This window comes from Cyprinodon tularosa, unplaced genomic scaffold (genome assembly GCF_016077235.1).
Source record: "Cyprinodon tularosa strain WSP-4 unplaced genomic scaffold, ASM1607723v1 ctg323, whole genome shotgun sequence".
In the NCBI taxonomy this organism is placed as follows: domain Eukaryota; kingdom Metazoa; phylum Chordata; class Actinopteri; order Cyprinodontiformes; family Cyprinodontidae; genus Cyprinodon; species Cyprinodon tularosa.
The window spans coordinates 1,084,076-1,108,243 of record NW_024039034.1 but is presented as its reverse complement, the minus strand read 5'-3'; the positions used below and the strand labels follow the sequence as shown (position 1 = coordinate 1,108,243).

Genomic DNA, 24,168 nt, shown 5'->3' with positions numbered 1-24,168 from the left:
AATTGTTGACATTTTCATTGCATTTCTGAATTACATATAAATGGGTCCTAGACAGATTTATTTTAATTCTTGTGCCAAGGTTTAACTAAAATAAGTTGCATTTACATCCTTGGTGCCCTTGGATGTGTCCTTGTAACAATCACATGATGCAGTTATGCCCCCTACTGACAAACACAAGTATTGCTTTAGAAAAAGAAAAACACAAGAGATGTGTTAATTTCCAAAAAGTCTTTTTTTAAAGAGCCAAAATGCTAAAAACAAAAAAACAAGTCAGTTTTTTAATGTAGTTAATATAAATATAAGTGTTTTAATTTCAAAGTATGTCTACAGTTATGGCTTTACAGTTATTTTTTTTTATCTCAAAACATATTTTAATAGGAAACTACCTTTATAACAAGCTCAAATATTCAAACTACTTCATAGGAATAAATAACATCTTTCTTGTTTCATGCATGATTTTTTTTTATATTACAAAAAATACTACATATAAATCACTGAATATCCATGAATGTTAAATACTTGAAGGTCATTTGCACGTAGACAGAATCTCCTGACAGCTCTTGTAAATTTTCACTAAGCAGTTGAGCCTCGGCTTGGAGCTCTGAAAGATAAGAATCAAACACGAACATTGTTTTTAGAGGACTGATACAGAACAGTGATTTAAAATAAGCTCTACTTGATGCATTGACATCCAGGATTTTAACTCACCTGAAACAAGGTGACAACACTCGACACTCCATGGGGTTCTGAGGGGTCCCTCAACAGCACACACAAGTAGTAGATGATCTGGTGCTGAAATAAAAGCACAAACAACCAATTGGTTCTAAAGCTAAAGCTTGGACCAGTTTGGTTCATGCATCACAGTGCAACATAACCCCCAAACAGCAACACATCTTTTGCTGGATTGACTCAAAGTTCAAACCTGCAAGCAGCTGTGCACCAATGAATGCCAGTGAGCAGCTATGTTGTGTTATTGGAGTTAGACTTCAGAAACTTCTCCAAGTAACAGATTTAGGGCTGCAACTAATGATAATTTTTCAATTCAATTAATGTGTCAATTGTTCTTTCGATTATTCGATAATAATCGGACAGCCAAAGGTTCCTTAAAGAAGATTTCTTACAGAATTAAAACAGGTGAAACTACAATGTTTCCACTTGAGGAGTTCTGCAAAGAGCATATTGACAGAGAAAACATTTTTTTTCTATTTTGTAAATGCAAAATGTTTACATATTTCTTTTACAATCTTGGTAAAATTATTGATCTGAGTGGATCGCTCTGTCAGCTAAAGGTATGTTGTAAAGTCTCTATACTCCAGTTAAAATTAAATGTATTACTAAATTTATTGAAGATTATTCCAATAATTGATTCATCACAATTAATCCAATTAGTTGTGTCACATAATTTTTCTGTATTCTGATACACACTAAATCCTTAATTTAAAGTGATGGTACTTCACTTTTTCCACAATCACTTCATGCACTTACGCACCAAGTAAACGGCTTCATTGATGACAATATCTTTGATCTTGCTCATCTCGATGAAAGTGGTGACCTCGCGACCTGATGCATAGCTGGAAGACACCTGGATGCCCAAGGAGCCAATGACGAGAAGGGACTCATGGTCCACCTTCACTAAGTGGATGTGAAGCATCATTCCCACCAGGGTGATGAGTATAGCACTGGAGAGAACTGCAGTGTTCTAAAAGACAGGGGAGACAACCACATACAGGTAAATATGGGCAAAATAATAATAATTTAGGTTATTCTGAAAACTTACATGTATGTATCTTCTGATATTTACAGAATTTTAAGATTTAAAGACCTTGAAAAACTGTCTGACATGCAAATGAGATAATTAAGCAGTGTTAACCATTGGATTACACAGAGAAATGACAAAAGGATAAATAATGTAGCAAAATCAGAAAAAAAACACAAAACACTTTCAGATGTGGAACTTAATTTCCATATACCATACTTTAGGCTACAATAGAATGTAATATGCCCTTTGAATGTGTAAATATTACTTTTTTTAAAGAGCTCGGGTCATAATTTAGTAATAACCGCCTTACCTGCGTGAAGAAGAACACAGTATAAGCAAAAAGCCACACAGAGCAGGTGTACACCATCACTTTACCGATGGATATCTTTGGGGTGCTAACAGTGAACTCCCTACAAAAGCTGGAGTGGCTTTGACAATCCAAGGATATCGGTTTGCCGCTAATATTAAAGAAGGATTCGTCCTCCATTGCGAATAAAACAAAAAACGTAGTGCGCACCCAGGAAAAGCAATCATTCAGTGAAAAAGCAGAGCTAACGTTAGCCGCGAGCTAACGTTCAAAACCAAGGTTAACAACAAGCTATGCTAACTTAAGGTAAAGAAAAAAACCTTAACGACAGGGGAAAGAAAACGCTAACAGAATGATGTCAGTTGGTTTCTTTTAAAACTGGAAAATTAATTCTTCATCTCTTATATAAAAATATATATATTTCAAAGAGAAGTGCAGCTGGCTGAGATGTTGGTGCCGAAATCAATCTCAACTGTTGCTGCAATGTTTTTCACACCAGAGCGTCCAGCTTCAACCGAAGGCGTCATAACATCCAGATATTGGCTTTATTGTGGAAACATTGCACTTGTAACAGCAGCTATTAGCCTAGTTGAAACTTCACACAAGATGAAATATGGGTATTTATAAGGGAAGTCAAACGGTATAGAGGAAGAAAATGTACAGGCCATTCGCAAATGGATAGGATACGTATGCCGTTCGCCATGTTGTGAGTGGCAAGATAACGTTCTTTTCTCAAACAAGACTTTAATCTCTGAATTCTGACTGAATTCTGACAATAAAAAAGTCAGAATTCTGAGAAAAAAAGTCAGAATTCTGAGATTAAAGTCAGAATTCTGAGAAAAAATAGGATTAGGGCCACTGGGCAAAAAAAAAAAAAAAACACACACAAAAAACAGTTAACTGATTTTTGATGTTTAACATGGGAAAAAAGTCAGAATTCTGAGATTAAAGTCAGAATTCTGACTTTTTCCCCATGTTAAACTGAAATAAAAATTGAAAATCAGTTAACTGTTTTTTTTTTTTTTTTGCCCAGTGGCCCTAATCCTCTTCCGTAATATTTAGACTACTTATTTGAAGGAAAAACATGTGTTTTCTATTCCATTCCATCCTCGTCACTCTGCGCATCGGTGTACGCCGGTGTTTACCACAAACACCCCGTAAAGCAGCTGTGAGGAGCAAAGGATTATGGGTAGGCTAAAATGACCAATAACAATTGTCATAAAGTTCTCAATTCACCTTTTTAATCTATTGGTAGAGTTAAAGCAGATATCGATTTTTAAAATTCACAATACAATAGAATATGTTAATCAATCGCAGGGAGCAGCTGAACTCGTGAAATAAAAAATAAATAAATAAACTCCATTACCCATCATGCACTTAGTTTTCCACTTTTGACCCTTGTGCTAAAAACAAGCCGATCAGCTGCAGCTTCTAGGGGGGCTGCTGATAAAACATAGCTTAGCTCTGCCGACAGCAGGTAAATGTGGCAGTAGGCAGGATGGTCCTCGGCTGACAGGGGCAGTTTTAGCCCGAGTCCAGACAGCGTCTATAACCTGGAAACCCTCCGTCAGTTGGAGCTGTTAGCTCAGCGGAGTGAAGTGAAGGTAGGCTGCTTTCTTTGTGTTGAAGCGGCTGTTAGCTAACGGCTGTTTATTATTGAGCTAGAGGACCTTTTGACACTCAGCACCACCTGGTGATTAACTTCGCATCCTAATGTTACCTAACAGATTTTTTATTCTATGGCATTGTTTTCATATTTGTTCCCTAGTGTTTCTTTTACTTCAGACTGAGCAATTTTTTTTATCATTAACAGGAAGCTAGAAGATAGAATTTACTTTGTTTGGTAGTTTTTGACAATCAGTAATGTTTGAGAACCAAATGATTCGTGATAGATTATTATAAACTTATCCTGAAATTAGAAATTAGCTTTGCACACAGAGATTCTTTATTGCGAAATACCTCAAGCTCATTCAGATTGATAGATAACAAATGAATAAAATAGAATAGAATTCAACTTTATTTTCTTTACAGTGTCACAAGTATAGAGCAACGAAATTACCTCGCAGCATTTCACCCATCCTCTTAAGGAGCTGCCATTGTGTGGCGCCCAGGGAGCAGTGTGACGTTAAGGGTCTTTCTCAGGCCCTTAACCCCATGCTCAATGCCCTAACCACTAGGCCACCACTCCCCTAAGTGAATATCCACTTATTTTTATCCATTTTATCATTAATATTGACCAAATTCCAGCTGCTTTTGAAAAGTTTCCCCACAGTATGATGCTGCCATCACTATGTTTTGGTTACGAGGTGCAGTATTTTCTGCCTTAACATAGTTCTGTGGGTCCACATTTTTTTTAGTCTCCTTCAAATATGGCTTTTTAAATAGAAAGACAGATCTATCTGGAATACACAAATAATAACTGTGCTTTTCACAGATCTGCTTCTCAGATTAATTATTAAACAGTCCAGCATGAGTTTCTCAAAGCCCGGGGTATTTTTCCAGACATTAACCAAGCTTTAAAGTTCTTCACAACATTTTCACTTGCTTGTTTGTCTTATTTTTATTTTCCTCTTCATGACCAAGTCTGTTGGCTGAGGTTCATCTGTACTTGTGTTTTTCTATTGGATTCAACTCCTGGGTTAAATCCTTTTACTGATAAAGGATTATAATGATTGATTTCATTATATTTATGGTTATCAAAGTAAAAGGGTCCACATTTTCAGATTTTAGAGGTAAATCATATATAAACTCCATAAATTTGACAGTTTTGTATTAATACTCCTGCTGCATGCCGTATGTCCTTTATAGGGCTGCAACTAATGGTTATTTTGCAAATAGAATCGATTAACAATCAAATCACAGAATCCTCAAAGAAGATTTTTTTTTTTAATAAAATTAAACAAGGTGAAACTAAAACATTTTCAATTGAGTCACTAGGCTGCACAGATATTTTTGGGGGCAGGTGCTCAGGCTCTAAAAAGGGCACCCTCTACGTCACTTGGAGCTGCAAACAGCCATGAACTTAATGCTCTGAGTTATCAGGTGCAGGAAACAGATTACACTGTACAAAACTTTACCTTCTACTTATAATAGCCATTACATTTTACATGTAATGGCTATTATAAGTCTTTAAATGTGTGAGGATCCCATTTCTTCTACAGTCTCTCTTCTGGAAAGTAGTGAATTTAGAATGTCTCCATCCCCTGGATAAATATCTTTTATAAATATTTGTCACTTGCTCAAAGTTTGTCAGGCAGGTTTTCCAAGGTACAAAGAAATAGAGGAAGTCTAATACAAAGCCCAGGATTCCAGATTATCTAAGTTTATTTTCTGTTTTGAGTGGGTATATATATGACAATTTGAGGACAAACTTAAATTTATATTTAAGATATGAAAAAACTCCCACTCTATTATCTTATTTCAAGGACATAATATTTAATAATCTTATTTAAGGTTACCAACTCTTTATTAAAGTTATTTTTAAAAATTGTGATCATTTGGCCTTATGTTTGCTTTTATTTGAAATGTTTAACAGACAAAAGGTAACATGTGTTGTGTAGTTGTCATAAAAAGACGAGTCGAATCGATGTCATGTTATCTGTTTGACTCATGTATTTCTAGATTTGTTGTAAAAACAGCAAATCAATAATTACATCTATGAGATGCTTTAAATGACATTTTTTTCCGTTTTAAACCGTTCCTTGGCGCCTTGTAGAGGCCATTAAAGACGATATGCTATAAAGTAACCGGTTGGTGAAGGAGGTAAATACGCTTGTTTGGTTAGCTGGCCCTTCACCAGGGCAAGGCTCTATTCAGGTGCCTGCTACACGTCTCGTGGAGTTAAGTTACAAAAATCTAGACTTTTGGTTTGAAAGGCTTTTAAATTCATAATTTGTATTTCGGGCCAAAGGCTAAAAACAAAAAAAACAATTTCAGGAAGGCGCTTTTTTTGTCTAGAGAGGAAAAGGGCAGGAGCTCCAGCACCACCTAGTGTCTATCTGTGGATGTCCCTGACTTGAGGAGTTCTGGACAGTGTATTGACAGACTAAAAAACCTTTTTTTTTTTTTTTTTATGCAAAATGTTTACATATATTTTTACAATTTTTATATAATTACTGCCCTAATTAGATTGCTCTGTGAGCTAAAGGCATGGTTTAGAGTCTCCACACTCCAGTTGACGATTAATCGATTAATAAATTAGTTTACGATTATTTCAATTATCGATTAATCCCTCTTTTACTGTTTTGCTTCAGCCGTTCATTTTTTTTTAATTTACATAATTCAACTTTCCAGTTGCTCAATTCCTTTGGAAATTATCTGACTTTTCAGGTTTACCATGAGTGGCCAGAGTCCAGCTGTGGATAAAGGAATGAACACTATCCTGGTCTGCCAGGAGAGCTACGCCTGTGGAGGCTCAGACGAGGCCGCGTTTGAATGCGATGAATGCAGCAGCTTGCAGTGTGCCCGCTGTGAACTGGAGCTCCACCGGCAGGAGCGCATGAGGAATCATGACCGGGTTCGGATCACAGCGGGTCACGTTCCCTTCTGCGACTCCTGTAAAGGCAACAACAGCTGCGCTGTCAGACTCAGAGCAGTGGTGCGTTGCCAGGGCTGTAAGATCAACTTGTGTTTGGACTGCCAGAAACGCACCCACGGTGGAGTAAACAAGAGGAAGCACCCTCTGACGCCTTATCCCCCCGCCAAGGCTCCTCAGGACAGTGGCGTAACCGACGGGGAGATGGAGATCTTCAAACTGAAGCTTGAGAAGGTGTGCAGCTTCCTGTTGGTTGACGAGAGGGAGGAAATGCAGGTAACATCCACTAAAATTGATCAGACTTTAAGCAGCAGCTTCATCTTTAAATCATGTTTTCATTAAAAGTGATATTATTCGGATTCTTAGGTGAACAATGAGGAGGACTTTGTCAGCAGACTGGGCTGCAGCCCAGATGAACTCCTCAAGGTGGTCTCCATATTTGGCAACACTGGGGAGGGAAAATCTTACACGCTGAACCACACTTTCTTCCTTGGGAGAGAAGTATTTAAGACTTCCCCTACACAGGAGTCCTGCACCGTGGGCGTTTGGGCAGCTTTGGACCCCATTCATAGAGTTGTAGTCCTTGACACAGAGGGATTGCTTGGGGCTGGTATGGCACAAAATAATTATTTGCTTGGTTATTTACTCAGTTCACCCTTTTAAATTACCTTTAATAACCGCTTTTTTTTCTCTCTAATCAGGAGCTAATCAAGGTCAGCGGACCAGACTGCTCCTAAAGGTACTAGCTATCTCTGATGTGGTTATCTACCGAACCCATGCAGACCGTCTCCATGATGATCTCTTTAAGTTCCTTGGAGACGCATCAGACGCCTACCTAAAACACTTTTCTAGGGAGCTGAAGGTAACCACAGCCCGCTGTGGTCTGGATGTTCCCTTGTCCACACTGGGTCCTGCGGTGATCATTTTCCATGAGACCGTCCACACCAAGCTTCTGGGATCAGGTATCCTATCAACTGGTTTGGATTTAAATCAAATCCTTTATTAGTATTCGAGCTACCTAATGTAAGCCGTTCTTCTCTCTGCATCTGTCCATATTTAGACAAACCCTCTGAATCTGCTGAGCGTCTGCTCCAGGACCGTTTCAGGAAACTGGGGCTTTTCCCCGAGGCTTTCAGCTCCATCCAGTACCGCGGGACTCGCACCTACAACCCTCCCACAGACTTCAGTGGTTTGCTGCGCAGCCTGGAGCAGCAGCTGGATAACAACAACACCCGATCGCCGCGCTCTGCAACCGTTGTCTTCAAGGCTCTGCAGGTGTTGATGCTAGTCATAGATCCTCCATATTTGTCTCTTGAATTCTTAACCTAACCCGCTGCTTTTGTTCAGGCCTTGAGTGAGCGTTTCTGTGGGGAGATTCCAGATGAGCAAATGACCAGTAACTCCTTTTTCCCAGATGAGTACTTCACCTGCTCCAGCATATGCCTCAGCTGTGGGTACGTAGCCTCTAACAGGAAGTTACTCCTTGTATGTGACCTTAATTAGAAATAAATGATTCAATCTCCAAACATTTCTCAACCTACAGATCAGTGCAAAGCTTTTTATTGATTTTCTTCTAACCTTTTCAAGTCTTATGCTTCAGCTGTAAACTTTATTGTGATTTATTTTGTTTTTATATGCTAGACTGACACAAAGTTGTGCATAATTGTGAGGCAGGAAAAAAAACCCAAACCAATAATTTGCTTTTGTTTTAGTGTCATTATCCCCTGAAAGGTGAACCTCTACCTCACTCATATAACTTCTGCAGCCTCTACCTGCTTTTCTTCCAGTATTTAGCCCCACATGTCTTCTCATAAACTCTGACTAGCTTTCCTGTTCCTGCGGAAGAAAAGCAGGGGTCTATAACCTTTAAAATTAAAGAGCTATTTATTGCATCAGCTTTTAATAAAACACTACTTAATATTTTTGGTAAATATAGAGGCAGTTGGAAATCTGTTGCCATTTTAAACAAACAATTTATTTGTATTAGGTTTTTAAACAAGCTAAAACATATATTGTTTTATGGAAAGGAGCCCTGGACTTTCTTCTAAAGAACATTATTTTATGTTTAAAAAAATAATTATTATTTAAAAGCTAATGGAAAAAAAAACCTAAAAACATATTTATGGTGTTTTTAATGTAACTCTACTGTGGAATTTATATTGAAATTTTCTGCTAAAAACTGCTAAAGCTTCTAAGACTGGTGTTTACGGAGCCCCTCTGATGACATGGTCAAAATAATTTTTTAATTATGGCCACGAAGTAGTATTTCGTGGCCACGCAATAAGTATAACGTGCGCACGAAATACTACTTCGTGGCCACGCAATAAGTTTAACGTTTGCACGAAATACTTATTAATAATATTAATATCATTCCTGGACAACTGGGTAAGCAAATCGAGCACGCCTTCTCTAAGGTCTAAGGCGCACTCGATTTGCTTACCCAGTCGGTCTCCGCCAGTCACGTGACATTTGTTGCTAAGACGCCATTTTAGGTGGAAAAGGCGTAGTGTAAACAACCGCAGCATAGCTAAACGAAGGACTAAAGGCCCGTTTACATAGCAGCCTGTCCAAGATAAGTCATTACAGTTAACATAAGCCTGAAAACAGGGGCGGATTTATTGATATTATTAATAAGTATTTCGTGTGCACGTTAAACTTATTGCGTGGCCGCGAAATACTACTTCGTGGCCACAATTAAAAATTTTTTTTTGACCATGTCATCAGAGGGGCTCCGTAGGTGTTTACTATCATATGATAGTTATTATTATTATTATTATTATTTTTAGTCACTATTAAGAGCTAATGTGGAAGGTCCAAAGAGTTCCTGCCAGGCTGTTATATTATAATAAGTTGACTTTATTTAGGAGTATCAGACTTAGTGGGGAATTGAATGCAAATCTAAAAAAGCAATACTTTTTTGGTATCTGAACTTTTGTAAATTACAGAAAACTAAAAAGTGTTGAATATAAACTTGGTTTCTTTTTACAGATCAGGTTGCAAGAGAAGCATGAATCACCTAAAAGAGGGAGTCGACCACGAAGCCAAACATCGCTGCCGCTACTCTGCGCAATCAGACAACCGCATCTACACTTGCAAGGCAAGTAAAGCAGAGCAGAAGAGCAGTTTAGTTTTAAATGTAATTGTTTTTTTTAAGGTGATTAATGTCTGTTTGGACTCACTCAGGCCTGCTATGAAGGGGGGAAGGAAGTGATAGTGGTTCCCAAAACAACGGCGTCTTCTGACTCACCGTGGTTTGGCTTGGCTATCTACGCCTGGTCGGGGTGAGTCGCAGAGGACTTTGTTCAGAAAAGGATGAAGTTCTTTCACAGATTAATTCAAAAAAATAAATAAATAAAAAATAGAAAAAGGAGATTTTTAATCTTTCCTGGTACTGAAACTAATGTATTTCTTCAGATATGTAATCGAGTGTCCGAACTGTGGAGTGATCTACAGAAGTAGACAGTACTGGTATGGAAACCAGGATCCAGTGGAAACTGTGGTGAGGACGGAGATCCAGCACATCTGGCCTGGGGTAAGATCTGTGCTCAGTGAGCCAGGAGGGGGGTGGGCAGGTTTTAAAAGCAGTAGTTTGGAAGAGTTAAAAAGTCCTTCTCTTCTGTGATTCTCCATCTTTGTACCTTTTTTCTGCTTTTTAGTCTGATGGCTTTTTGAAAGACAACAACAATGCTGCTCAAAGGCTGTTGGATGGAGTCAAATACATTTCTCAGTCTGTGTCTGAACTCAGCGTCAAACCGGCCAAAGCGGTCACCTCCTGGCTGACCGACCAGATCGCTCCCTCCTACTGGAAACCCAACTCTCTGATCTTGGTAAGCAGATATAAATGATTACTGTGGCTTTTCTTTAAGAACACATGGTATAAACTTACAGGAATAAGTAAAATGTATTAGCTCCCCTTTATTTGTTTTATACTTATTTATTTGCTTTATATTTGCAAGAACTGCCATAAATGTGGGGAAGAGTTTCAGCCCAATGACACAAAGCACCACTGCCGTGCCTGCGGAGAGGGTTTCTGCGACGCCTGCTCCTCCAAAACCCGGCCGGTCCCGGAGAGGGGCTGGGGGCTGGCGCCGGTCCGCGTCTGCGATGCCTGCTTTCAAAACAGAGGGATCTCAACTGGTAAGAAATAATAGACCCTCCAACATGGACTGTATAACAAACTGATTTAATGATATTTAAATGCGATAAAAAGGTGTAACGGCTTAGAATCTAGTGGTTGTTTGACCCTTTTTTTTTTCTTAACTACATTCCTGGCAGAACTGACATAGTCCAGGGAAATGGTGTCAGAGATGTGCTGTCTATCTTTAAATAACAAGCATTGGAATCAGGCTTTTCGTTATCTGCTGGGTGATTGGCGCCACCTGTAGACTGGGTTTAGTATTTTCCTTGTTTCCAGACACTGCTATTCCTTGGAAAAATCTGCACTGCACCTAAATTACATGTAGATAGACAGATATCTATATAAAACATACATTAAAGTCTAAACTGAGCTCAGTAACTGGACTTCATTATGTTTTATTAATTAATAAACGCACCATTGCACTGCATTACATTGCAAACTACATCATTTACCTACTTAAATTAAGGGTAAATACATATAATTTAAGACATTTTTACTTATTTCTAGATCGTTTTTTCAGTGTTGAACAATGAAGAGGAAATTAGAAATAATTCCCTCAGTTGAGCACTGTTTTTGCAGTTTTTATACATTGTTTATTGTATTTAATGTGACAATAGTTAAACATTTTTATGAATATAGAAACGTATCACAATAAGGATCAATGGTGTGCTAAAGGCGTACCCCTACTCTAAATATATAGGAATTTGACCTTGTGTGGGTGGTAAAAACCCAGCATGAATTCCACTTTGAGTACCAATTACTTTATGTAGTCATGGATATGCTTTTTACCATTTCATTGTTCCATCTGAAACGCAGGAAAAGGTTTAAAGATATCAAAAACTGAAGATCACTATGGAAATAATGCCAACACTGATTGTATGTGAACTTGACAGTCAGTGTGTGAAAAGGAAATCATTGTGCTAACAGACAGCAGTTTTTTAGCATGTTGTGTGATTGGTTATCCTCTGCTTTCAGAGCTACTTGATGCTGCCTTAGAGGAAGAAGGAGGTACCCTGATAGCAAGAAAGGTTGGAGAGGCAGTTCAAAACACTTTGGGTGCTGTAGTTGGTGCCATTGACATACCTTTAGGTAAGTGGTACATCTGCCTTTACTATAAGGTCAAAGGTTTCATCCAATTAAATTAGTGCAAATTTAATTATATTTTTTAAATAGCTACTTATTCAAAAAGGATTTTTTTTTTTCTAGGTTTAGTAAAAGACGCTGCTCGTCCTGCGTACTGGGTCCCAGACCAGGAAATCGAGTTCTGCTGCGAGTGTCGCAGGGAGTTCACTCCACGTCTGTCCATCCACCACTGCCGCGCCTGTGGCAAGGGCGTCTGCGACGACTGCTCCCAGGAGCGCCGCCCAGTGCCGTCCCGTGGCTGGGACCACCCGGTGCGGGTCTGTAATGGCTGTGTCCAGAAATCTGGGGAACTCTAGCAGGACACCTAGCTGGACTGATTAAATGGCACAAGACCTCCCAAGAACACTAGAGGCTAGAACCTCATACCGTCCTTGAAGCTGCAGGAAAACAAACCAGTCTAACACTTTGATCGGTTTCATCAGACTGACTTCTATATGCCTAAAATTCACACAGTGAATACCTGTTAAAATAGACTTGACTTGAATATTAGGATGGGGGAAACGATGCTAGCTTCCAGCAGAATTCAGGCTGCTCTTATTGTAGCTCACTAGTAACCCCCCATCACTGTAGATTTAGGCTCCTCAACCCTTTGACAATCACGTCCTGTATGACATTCTCATACTTTTAGCACCTTTTAGTGTAGTTTGGGGCCATTTGTTTATAGAATTTAAGCAAAACTTAAACTATAGTTGCCATATGCCTGCAAAAAAGTTCTTCCAGCTCCTCGAAGTTTCCCGTTACCCTTATGCCAGCTTTTCTGCCTCCTTCATGGCTGACGGGTAATTCTGTTGCACCAAGATGCATTCCAAACATTAAAACCTAATAGCTATATAAAATATATTATAAATAACTGTATTATTCAGTGGTATACACTCAAGTGGCCCTTTACACTTTTAAAAGAAAGATATAAAAACATATACATGAAAAAGTCTTACTAGAATGGTGACATTTTTAAATGGACTCCTTTTTATCTTAAAAACTAGAATATAAACACAGGGTTTAACCAGTAAATAAAACCTATTTGAGGCTGGCTCCTCAAACTGAGAGACATGGGAGCTTTTAGGGAGCAGTGTTTGCATGTGTTGCAGATGGAATAATTCAATGAACAATTCTGTCTTAATGTTTTTTTGGTTTTTCACAGGATATCTGAGAATTGAGTTTTAAATGTATGGAATGAGACATGACTGTATGGAAACTGGTTTGGTCATTAAGTCATCGGGTAAATTACAGACTTTATGACTTGAGTCAGTTCTTCTCTATCATCAGGTGATGTGACATGGAACCAGTCATCGACTTGTGTTCATGTAGTTCTCATTTATTATGTATTAAAATGGCAGAAACACTTCTCATTTAGAAGAACTGGTGGTCATGTTTATATGTCCATTGAAGCAGGTTCATCACTCTTAATAATCAGATGAGCTGAAAAATCTTTACAGAAAGCACTTGAAGAACTTCTTTATTTTGTAAAACAAAAACGATCCCCTGAGGTTTAAAGGTCACCTATATGGTCTTTCTGGTCCAGGTGCTTCGAAGGAAGTTGGAACATGTATTATATTTTTTTTTGTCCTGAAAAATCTAAACATTCTAAAAGACACTGACATTAGAATTTATAAGGATGTAAAAGTTATTATTATACAATCATCAAACCTTTACTTCGAACTAAGAAAATCAAAACATTTTATTTATTTTCTATTTTATGTAGAACTTAAGATTTTTGTCACCATGTAAACACAAATTTTGAAACAATTTACTTTGGCCTATTGTAACATACCAACACCAAGTAGCAGATAAGTTTTAAATTCTTTAAAAAATATAATCAGAAAAGTGGGACATGCAAACTCTATTTTGATAAACCTGAATGAAATAATCTGGAGTGGACGAGAGGTAAACCTGGAGAGGCGAAGAAGATACAGAAAACCTATTTCATTGTCTACTCAATAAATATAGCCTTTATGTAGGAATTACTTCAAAATTGGTTTGCTGTTAAAAATAATCCCTATAAAAGTAGCTATGGTCAGATTAGACAAAACTATTTTTTTTCTTCTATGTCCAAAGTACTATGTGTTGAGAAACCAACTAGTACAAAAACTGTTAGAGGCTGTAAAAGGTTGAATTAACAGGACAACAAACCTGAAAATGGTACAAGCGGTTTAGATCTAAAAAAATGGCGCAGTCAAAGTCTAAATCCAGAATTCAGACACTGATGCTCACAGATTGTCTCCTTCCAACTAATAATGAACTTGAGCTATTGTGCAAAAGACATGCAGCCCACCTTTCAGGTTTATATTTGATTTAATAAAAATTATAACCAGGCATCCTTCCACTTCATTCATACCCCACTCTGTGTTGGTTAATCTCCTAAAACTCCAAATAAAGATGTGAGATGTTTGTAGAAAGGTTAAGGGGAAAATCCTCTGTTTTAAAGAAAACCTGTCAGAAAAAATAATTCTCATTTTTGGAAGTTCTGACTTTACACTGCCTGTTGGGTGCTCCAGTCGAAGGTAGGCTGCACCAGTTCTCTTTAGTGTCCGTTTGAGAGTTTTGCATATAATCCACCTAAACCAAGCTCTGCTCAAGAAACAGGACGGCTGCGGTCGTCGTAGTTTCGTCTGAACCCAGAACTACATTCAGTCTTCAGTCGGGCCGAAAGATTTTCATCTGATTTAAAGCGGCGGCTGCCCTTCATCCTGGTAATCAGTGTTGTATGGGAAGTAGTACAGGTCATGTTTAACCGCCATGAGCAGACCAGGGAGTCCTCTGCTGCCGCCCAAATTAGAGGAGAAGACGACGCTCGGGATCATGTCGTTTGCCGCTGGATGAGGGGATGGGATGGTCCTCAACAGGTGACCATCCTTCAGACTCCACAACCTGGTATAACAGTCTTGGCCCACTGTGTGAATATGAATTCAATCATTTGACTAGTTTACTTTGTTGATTGATATTCTAAAACCAGCAATATATTATTTTCAGCTACCTGCTAACAGAAGGCCTTCATGTTCATTGACATGAATTGGGAGGTAGGCGTGCTCGTTGTAATGCCCTTTGTACTCCAGCACTGGCTTGGTAACCCGTACATCCCACATCTTAATCTGCAGAGAGAATCCAATCGCTAAAAATTAAAATCCTGCGTTTTATTAGAAAAAAAAAACAATTTTGTAAGAACTGCTCTGACCTGACCCAACATGTCTGCAGCCATGAGGTAGTTCTCATCCTGCAGGACGCGTACAGAGGTGATGGCCGATTCATGGTGGAAGCGTTTGGCCTTCCAGCTGTGATCCCTGCGGCCACGCTGCCGGAGGTCTATGCTGAAAATCTCCCCAGATCTGCAACCATTGAACAGGACTGGAACCTGGTTAAAAAAATAAAAATCCATTTACTCCTGCTTGGGTTGTTCTTGCATGAGGACGGGAGACAAAAAACTAATTATAATTAGCTAAGATATGCAGTATTAGACAAAAACTCCTACCCTGTGAGCAAAATGCTGCGCTAAGACATCAGTGCCCACACCGTACGTCTGTGTTCGTCCCGTCTCTGCATCCTTGAGAATGACCCGTCGAGACAGACCTGCAAACGCGCACATGGGCAGAAATAGTCACAAATAGTTGCATATGTAGTTATACCCCTGGGCTAATACATGTTGAGTTATGAAAGAAGATGGTGTATTCCACAGGGATTTATGTCAAAGTTGAACACAACCTGGTGAATAATTGTTAGGTGGAAGGAAAATTAAACAACGGCTCGACATTTGTTTACAGGTGCTGGTCATAAAATTAGAATATCATGAAAAAGTAGATTGATTTCAGTAATTCCATTTAAAAAGTGAAACTTGTATATTATATTCATACATTACATACAAACTCATATATTTCAGATGTTTATTTTGTTTAATTGTGATGATTACAAATGACAACAAATGAAAATCTCAAATTCATCATATCAGAAAATTAGAATATTACTGAAGACCAATAAAAACAAAGGATTTATAGAAATGTTGGCCAACTGAAAAGTATGAACATGAAAAGTATGAACATGTACAGCACTCAGTATTTAGTTGGGCCTCCTTTGGCCTGTATTACTGCAGCAATGCGGCGTGGCATGGAGTCGATCAGTCTGTGGCACTGCTCAGGTGTTATGATAGCCCAGGTTGCTCTAATAGTGGCTTTTAGCTCTTCTGAATTGTTGGGTCTGGTGTATTGCATCTTCTTCTTCACAATACCCCATAGATTTTCTATGGGGTTAAGGTCAGGAGAGTTTGCTGGCCAATTAAGAACAGGGATACCATGGTCCTTCAACCAGGTACTGGTAGCTTTGGCACTGTGTGCAGGTGCCAAGTCCTGTTGGAAAATGAAATCTGCATCTCCAAAAAGTTGGTCAGCTGCAGGAAGCATGAAGTGCTCTAAAACTTCCTGGTATGTGGCTGCGTTGACCCTGGACCTCAGAAAACACAATGGACCAACACCAGCAGATGACATGGCACCCCAAACCATCACTGACTGTGGAAACTTTACACTGGACTTCAAGCAACGTGGATGAAGTGCCTCTCTTCTTTTCCTCCAGACTCTGGGACCTTGATTTCCAAAGGAAATGCAAAATTTACTTTCATCAGAGAACATGACTTTGGACCACTCACCAGCAGTCCAGTCCTGTTTCTCTTTAGCCCAGGCAAGACGCTTCTGACGCTGTCTGTGGTTCAAGAGTGGCTTGACACAAGGAATGCGACAGCAGAAACCCATGTCTTTCATACGTCTGTGTGTGGTGGTTCTTGAAGCACTCACTCCAGCTGCAGTCCACTCTTTGTGAATCTCCCCCACATTTTTGAATGGGTTTTGTTTCACAATCCTCTCCAGGGTGCGGTTATCTCTCTTGCTTGTACACTTTTTTCGACCACATCTTTTCCTTCCCTTCGCCTCTCTATTAATGTGCTTGGACACTGAGCTCTGTGAACAGCCAGCCTCTTTAGCGATGACCTTTTGTGTCTTGCCCTCCTTGTGCAAGGTGTCGATGGTCATCTTTTGGACAACTGTCAAGTCAGCAGTCTTCCCCATGATTGTGTAGCCTATAGAACTAGACTGAAAGACCATTTAAAGGCTTTTGCAGGTGGTTTGAGTTAATTAGCTGATTAGAGTGTGGCACCAGGGGCCATCAATTTTGAACCTTTTCACAATATTCTAATTTTCTGATATGATGAATTTGAGATTTTCATTTGTTGTCATTTGTAATCATCAAAATTAAACAAAATAAACATCTGAAATATATGAGTTTGTATGTAATGTATGAATATAATATACAAGTTTCACTTTTTAAATGGAATTACTGAAATCAATCTACTTTTTCATGATATTCTAATTTTATGACCAGCACCTGTATAGCTCTCTTAACTTTGATATTGATGAATATAATTCAAATGCCAACACTGTTCAAAGGTCACCCTAAAACTGTGCTATTTAAACTTAGTATAAGATCAGGTTTGCTGTGAAGGTTCAGAGGCTGGTCAGAGAACATTAATGAACAAGCAGGATTTGGAAGACAAAACCAGGGATTGGCTCAGGCTCATGGTCACTCTGGAGGAGCTGTAGAGATCCACAGCCAAGACTTCATTTCACACGCAGTGCTGGTTAAAGTTTAAAGCTGGTGGTCGGGTCAGATTAGATGTAAGGGAAAAAATAAAAAACCACAAAGCATGTCTTAACCAAACAAAGTGGAGGCAGCGTCATGCTATGGGGATCTTTTTTTTGTGTGTTTGATTTTCCCAGGAGAGAAAAGGAAACTGGTCAGAAATGAGTTTGGGAAATTGATGGATCAAACTGAAGGGTAATCCTGGAAGAAAAGCTGGTTAAGGCTGCAAATATTAGAGCTTTTTTTTATGAGAAAAGAAATGGTGATAAACTATGGGTCATTTTATATCATTCTCACAACTTCATTCTACTTTTTGTTGGATGAGTGACTTAGACTTCTCTAGAAAGAGTCCTATCACCTAGCTAACCTTTGAACTAAACCATTTTTAACCCTACACAGTTTCAACAGTAAGCTGATTATTTCTGCTGCTAGTGGGAAAATAGTGACTTTTGAACAGACCAGTGCTGAAGGTCTTATCAAACTGTGGGTTGAGGCACCAAGCGCAGGACCAGGCTGTAGATATCTTGAAGCTACACAACATCCCTGGCTGATCTGGGAAATAAAAGCCAGAAGAAAAGAAAGGTCATAATCCATCTTTGAAGTTAAGTATGGATTTAAGCTTGAGCAGAACAGAATATATAAATAAAAAGCTCATTTCAGTTTAAAGCAACAAATTAATCCCCACATGAGAAAAATCTGGCAAATTTTACCGCCTGGTTAAATCATTTCAGTAGAGTTTTGAGAAACGCATCTAACAAACCTTGATTAGAGTTGCTGAAGAGCGAAGCAGGAAGTAAACTAACGCAGCCCGGCGTGTCGGCCGCTCCCACCAGACACAGGCTAGCGGTCACCTCTCAGTTAAGGAAAAATGAAACGTGTTGTTAAAAATTTTTCTGCCATACTGCCTGATGTCGTTATGCCTTAAAATCATATTTTGTTCTTTGATTTGAATGCAGAATAATCACATCATAAAACCAGGAAGCTGAAGGATACAGAACATGAGAGTCAGGGTAGTTCACAGAAGCCCAACAGATGGAATTCACCTGAAAAACATTCAACCACAGCAGACTTAGTGGATATCCAGCAGATATGCAGTGATATTCTGTTAAGAAAGTTTAGTAGCAGAAAACTACACAGAAATGATAAATGAATCTTTTAACAGTAGAATCAGACAGTTTAGAGTGTTTCTCAGGAGCATCCTTTCACCTTTCGGTTGGTGAAGTAGAGGTTATCGCACATTTCCACGGACAGAGAGCCCCGGCTGCCGCTGCTAAAATTCATGATGCCGTATTTGCAGCCGCCGTGTGAGACGTCATTGACGGTGAACACTCGTTCAGACACAGAATCACCCTGAGAAAGATAGAAAGGTAGATAGAAAGTTGTTGTTTTTTTTACTTTCACTTACTTGGTCCAGGACTGAACATCCCAGGAACACAAATCATTCAATATTTTTGCTAAAAACTGAAATGGCAAAATTAATTCTTATCAAACCCTAGATTTTTCACTTTTTCTTGTTTTCTATCATCCCAATTCACCCCATGGGGCACAGCAGGTTTTTAAGCATGGCGAGAGCAAAGGCATATCCATTTAACATATGCTAAACTAGTAAACATCACAAACAAACACACTCCTGCAAATCATTATTTTCTAGAAAACACAAATTGTATATAAAGTGCAGCTCTAATTTCTCAATTCCAGTGATAAAAATGACACAATGACAGCAAATGTCACACAAGTCACAATAGAAAAAAATGAACAAAAACAAAAAACAGCAGGTTCTGCAACAGCTTTTCCCCCGCTGCCATCAGACTGTTAAAATGTTGAAACTCTAATCAAGACACTGCATCACACTCGAAAACATCATATTTTTACCACCAACGTGGCTGATTTTTTCATAATCCCTTTAAATAGATCACAACTCAAAGTTCTGCTGCATTTTGCGCCATATTTATTTATTTGCTCTGCAGCTTTCCATATCAGTGCCTTTTGCTCCGTGACTTTAAACTGGTTTTCCTTTTCTCCTATACTGTTTACATTCTGATCACTGCTGCACTTTATAAATGGAAATGTCCATTTAACTGCGATGCTGCTCATTCACTGCTGAAAAGCTGTATGCATCGAAATTTTGTTATGTATGAAAAAAATACAATAAAAGTTGTTAAAGTCTAAGTGATAGTCTAAGGCATGGCTGTTAAATGCGCTGATGAATCAGCTGATACAGTAAAAAAGTGCTATTGTCAGTTAAAAAATATCTTCCAGCCAGAATATTGGTCTATTTCTAGTTTTTGACACCTTCCATCACCATTACATTTTAAATTCTCATAGCTGTAGCAGCATTTATATTAATAATGTCTAATTTCCTTATTTCTTATTTTCTGCTCCCCTTGGGTAAAAATAAGACACAAAGGCCTATTTACATACTGATCACCATGGTAAAGACAGGAAAACATGACTTTTAAGTTAGGCATATGTGAGACCATCCCCTCAGGTGAGGAAATGCAGTAAGTAGTTAGTAACATTTTCCTGAACAACTGGAATAGGACTGAAGAGAAGCAAGGGCTTGAACCATATTAAAAATATTTTTATATCGCAGCATATATTCGTCATAATTTCTAGGGGTGTTTGAAGTGTTCTCACCACTATGATCCTGAAGTTGTCGGTGTTTGGGTCGCTGTTGTCTGTGCTCTGGATCTCCAGTTTGTGGCGTCTCATTCCACAAACCTTCACCTCATGGACACGCCTGGTTACCAAAGTAAAGCTAGATTAACACTGCGTTCTGCCATGAAAACTATAAAATCTTCTCTAGGGTTTGAATTCTGATCACTTTTTAATATATATTGGAATGTTTTTGTTTCTTTTAAGGCCGTTTAGAATTTGACAGCTGTATTAGTGGCCAAGAAAGCAGAAGTGATCGGGTTACCTGCAATAGGAGTTCCCAGGTAAAAGTCCAAGATGCCTTTTCTGCAGCAACAAGGAGATGTTCAGCCCAGTTCTTGGGGTTTTCTGTGAAATATAGATGTAAGTGTGGACAGAGGATCCCAAAAAGTCTGTTAATATTGCGATATTGAGTTTGCAAATACAAGTTACTCGTAGGTTGTAGATTTTTCCCACACAGCAGACTCACTTTTCTTGGGTTTTCATCTTCTGCCAGTCTCTTTTGCCTCTGTTTCTCCCTTTCCTTTTCTTGCAGCTGTTCTCTGGTCAGCGGGTTGCAGTTGTTGTGTCCAGGAAGCAGCCGAAAGTAGCGGTTCTTGACAGGGTCAAAGTAGAAACCAGGTAGCTCTTACAGAAAAGAAACAAAGAAGATTTTTTTTTTTAACCACCAACATAGCTTATGACTAAAACATCAAAGCCAAGTGAAATATTCTATAAGGTGCCTCTAGTCATTTTGTCAATAGCATCAATGAGAGCCTAAAGACTACCTAAATAGGTGATTTTTTTTGTTTTTGCTTCTTCGTCCACCATACTTTTTCCCTTCCGTTTGATTTTCCATCAACATGTTAGGATGCTGTAATCCAGGCGTCTCAAACTGGTTCCAGAAAAGGCCGTGTGGCTGCAGGTTTTCTTTCCAACCAAGGAAAAGCACACCAGACTGCAGTCATCTCTTCTTCTTCTTCTTCTAGTGAGGTTTTATAGCGGTTGGCAAACTAGTTAAAAGTGCATTACCGCCACCAACTGATAAATGAGTTAAGCAAGGAAACAGGAAACGACTCATCCCCAGAAAAAGAAAAACTGAACCCAACATAATAAGTACTAAATCATATTTGCTCTAATAATTTCTAATTTATCTTTAGATTATTGTCAGTCTGCCAGTTTCTGATGGTCCTACTGGTTTTCCCATCATACTTTCCACCATTTCGCAGTTCAAATCTTTAACTTTAATATACTTTTCTGCAGCTTTCACTATTATTTAGATTTTTTCGTTTTTTCTTGTCGTCTGAGCACTACAATTGATCACTTCAACCATGAAAAGAACAAAATCTTTCTTCTTTACAATCAATGAATCTTCAATTTTAGGACGCTGTTCCAGAGGTTTTGAATTTGCCGTGTGCTATACGGTTGGTTTGGGTCTTTCTGATTGGGATGTGATCCTTTTTGCAGCTTCAGCATTTGTTATTCTGAGCTCAAATTTCTTTTTTTTTTTTCTTTTTTTTTTTCCTCAGACCTTTAACTCACTTCCAACCTGCGATATGCAGTAGTATTTTCTCCCCCACAGTTACAGCATTTGATTTTAGCTTCTTTCCCCCATTTTCCATATTCATGCTCTTCAGCACACTTTCCACATCGCTGTTTTCCTTTGCATACTGCTGCTATATGCCAAAATTTTTTGGCATTTGAAGCATCTCAAAGGTGGAGGGTTGTACATTTTTACATTGTAGCTCATGTAGCTAATTAAAACTTTGCTGGCTAACTGCTCTTCTTCAAATTTAATCAACCCAGATAAGCTGTTACACCTTTCTCCATTTCTTGTAACTTTTAACCTTTTACTTTTGCATCACTTATGTTTTCTAGAATCTCTTTTTCCAGAAACTTTTAGAGGAACTCCTCCAATGACTCCCCTGCTGATCTTTTTGTTCTCCACCAAGCTGCACTTAACTCTTATCCCCTCAATTATGCTGATCCGTATTGCTTTGCTGCAGTCATCTCATCAAGTAAGTCCAATCTTAACATGATTACTTGATGAGATGAATGAAGTCTGGTGTGCTATTGCTTGGTTTGAAAGAAAACCTGCAGCCACACGGCCCTTTCTGGAACCAGTTTGAGACCCACTGCGAAATTCATGCATGCCCAAAGTCAGTCCTTGAAGGCTGCTGTACTGTACTTTAGCTGAACTGCAATCATCAGAATCAGATGTACTGAAGCAGGACAACCTCTAAAACCTGCAGGAAAGCGCCCCCCAAGGGCCTATTGTAATCTGTGAAAAAACTTCTTCAGAAATACTTTTTTTAGAATCTCTGCCAGCAGTTTCCAGCCAACTGAACCCAGCTTGAAGGCCCTTTAAAGGTCCAGGAAGCATTTAGATACTTTTAAGTTGCACAGAGGGTCCCAAATTAGCCTGCAATACTTAATAGTATAATTATCTGAATTTTAAGAGATTTATGTGTTCTAAATATAGATTTATGTAAAAATGAAATTAAATAAACACCTGAGGGTTATTAAGTCTTTTAAATATGACTTTTACTTTTAGAATGTATTTACTGAAATTATTTGATGAAGCTATGGTGTTCTAATCAAATATAATGTCGGTCTATTACAATCCTGGTGCCATTTGCTTGTGGATCCATTGCTGATGTGCAGATAGAGGGTGTAATCATTATAATACCTGGTACTCCACTGTTAGATTTAGAAGAGGAAGAAGAGGCTGGGGGTGATGAAGCTGAGGCAGGTTGGTTATCGTTTTCCATCTGAGATAATCTGTGAGAAGGCCCAGCATCATTATAGCCATGCCTGTCAATGGGAGACTGTAATCAGAGCCAATTCTAGAGGCCACATGTAGCAATAAAAACGTGTTTTTCAGCCATATATTGTGTTCGTTGACATGACTACCACTGCTCGTTGCTTGATGATCTGCTTCGGTTCGCTCTGTACCGTCTGTAACCACGATCCTGTCGCCATTTCCATTTCTTCTTTTTATTCGACTCCATTCAGATCATTCCACGTTGACCATGTTTCACTTCTGGGTGACGAACAGTGTGTTTACCTGTTAGCTTAGCAAAGTTAGCTTCAGTTCTCAGGAGAGTCGTTTAATTTGAGTTTTAAGGCCCCAAGATGTTTAACATAAAGCCTTAAAATATATTCTAATACAGTTGAAGAAAAACAAGCCTGTTTGTGTTAGTGTGCTAAGTTTACATTAAGTTAATTCGATTGAACTCGGAGGCAAATAGTGATGAGGCGTTTAATGTAGCAGGGAAATCGCGTAATTTTTTCCAAATATTTAAATAACGCTTACGTTTGCAATAATGATCTCCAGAAAACTGCTGTAATAATCTTCAAAGAAATGGAAATTAATAGTGAAATAAAAGAAAATAACTGTATTACTCTTTCCTGGCTTTCGCTACTACTTTTGTTTTGTGAATAACTCCAATGACCGAGAAGTAAGTCAATGCAACATTAGGTTTCCGCCTCTCGCTCATTGGCTAATTTCTCACAAAGAGGTGCTGACGTTTCAGACACTCATTGGTTATTTTGTCTGTTGTGTTTGTTGCCTTAAATTGAACAATAGAGAAATCTGTCAGGAAGGAACGTCGATTCAAGAGTAGTAAAATTAGACGCTTTGCAGATTTATCATTTGATAGTCGACAATTTTTTTTTTATCAAATACAATTAAGATAAAAAAGGTGTATTTGGGAAATTCTATTTGAAACGATCAAAAAACCAAACTTGATTCAATGTCTCTGATTTTATTATTATTATTTGATCTGTTTTTTAGTCTAAGAAAACCTTCCAATGTGAAAAATTCTGACCATTGATCATGCATTCTTAACCACACTTCCAAATCAGTTATATAGAAACCTCTTTAGAATGTTTTTGGAGCAAAACGAGTTTTTATGGTTTTTACTTTAAGGCCCATATATTTGCATTGGGTTTTTAATCTTCACTGTTTAAATTCAGCTTATGTATTCCATGGTAATTCATTGTATTTGTGTAAGATTCAAAATATATTGAGAGTA

At 38.5% G+C, this 24,168-nt stretch overlaps 3 protein-coding genes across 5 annotated transcripts; 1 reads left to right on the top strand and 2 right to left on the bottom strand.

Moving 5' to 3' along the window:
- Positions 1-274: 274 nt before the first annotated feature.
- Positions 275-2,593, bottom strand: pigh (phosphatidylinositol glycan anchor biosynthesis, class H). The gene is made up of 4 exons (XM_038293241.1): positions 2,070-2,593; positions 1,490-1,699; positions 709-792; positions 275-601 (listed from the first exon to the last, which is right to left on the bottom strand). The coding sequence occupies exons 1-4, from the start codon at positions 2,244-2,246 to the stop codon at positions 527-529; spliced, it is 546 nt and encodes a 181-aa protein (XP_038149169.1). The 5' UTR covers positions 2,247-2,593; the 3' UTR covers positions 275-526.
- An 855-nt stretch (positions 2,594-3,448) lies between these two features.
- zfyve1 (zinc finger, FYVE domain containing 1) lies at positions 3,449-14,194 on the top strand. Its single transcript, XM_038293236.1, has 13 exons — positions 3,449-3,670; positions 6,396-6,876; positions 6,967-7,210; positions 7,302-7,562; positions 7,661-7,875; positions 7,948-8,054; positions 9,589-9,697; positions 9,784-9,881; positions 10,015-10,132; positions 10,257-10,427; positions 10,557-10,737; positions 11,714-11,827; positions 11,945-14,194. The coding sequence occupies exons 2-13, from the start codon at positions 6,403-6,405 to the stop codon at positions 12,175-12,177; spliced, it is 2,325 nt and encodes a 774-aa protein (XP_038149164.1). The 5' UTR covers positions 3,449-3,670; positions 6,396-6,402; the 3' UTR covers positions 12,178-14,194.
- Positions 13,311-23,582, bottom strand: wdr21 (WD repeat domain 21). Of its 3 annotated transcripts, none has more exons than XM_038293239.1 (13): positions 23,048-23,582; positions 22,821-22,945; positions 20,622-20,779; positions 20,418-20,500; positions 20,135-20,237; positions 18,704-18,847; positions 18,491-18,540; positions 18,258-18,337; positions 17,957-18,049; positions 15,348-15,445; positions 15,054-15,230; positions 14,856-14,970; positions 13,311-14,771 (listed from the first exon to the last, which is right to left on the bottom strand). In XM_038293239.1, exons 1-13 carry the CDS (start codon positions 23,140-23,142, stop codon positions 14,545-14,547), a joined length of 1,548 nt encoding a protein of 515 aa, XP_038149167.1. In that variant the 5' UTR covers positions 23,143-23,582; the 3' UTR covers positions 13,311-14,544. The 3 variants fall into 3 exon arrangements, with proteins under 3 accessions (XP_038149167.1, XP_038149168.1, XP_038149166.1); XM_038293240.1 differs by having other exon boundaries at positions 22,821-22,912; positions 23,045-23,580; XM_038293238.1 differs by having other exon boundaries at positions 23,045-23,579.
- Between the last annotated feature and the right edge of the window lie 586 nt (positions 23,583-24,168).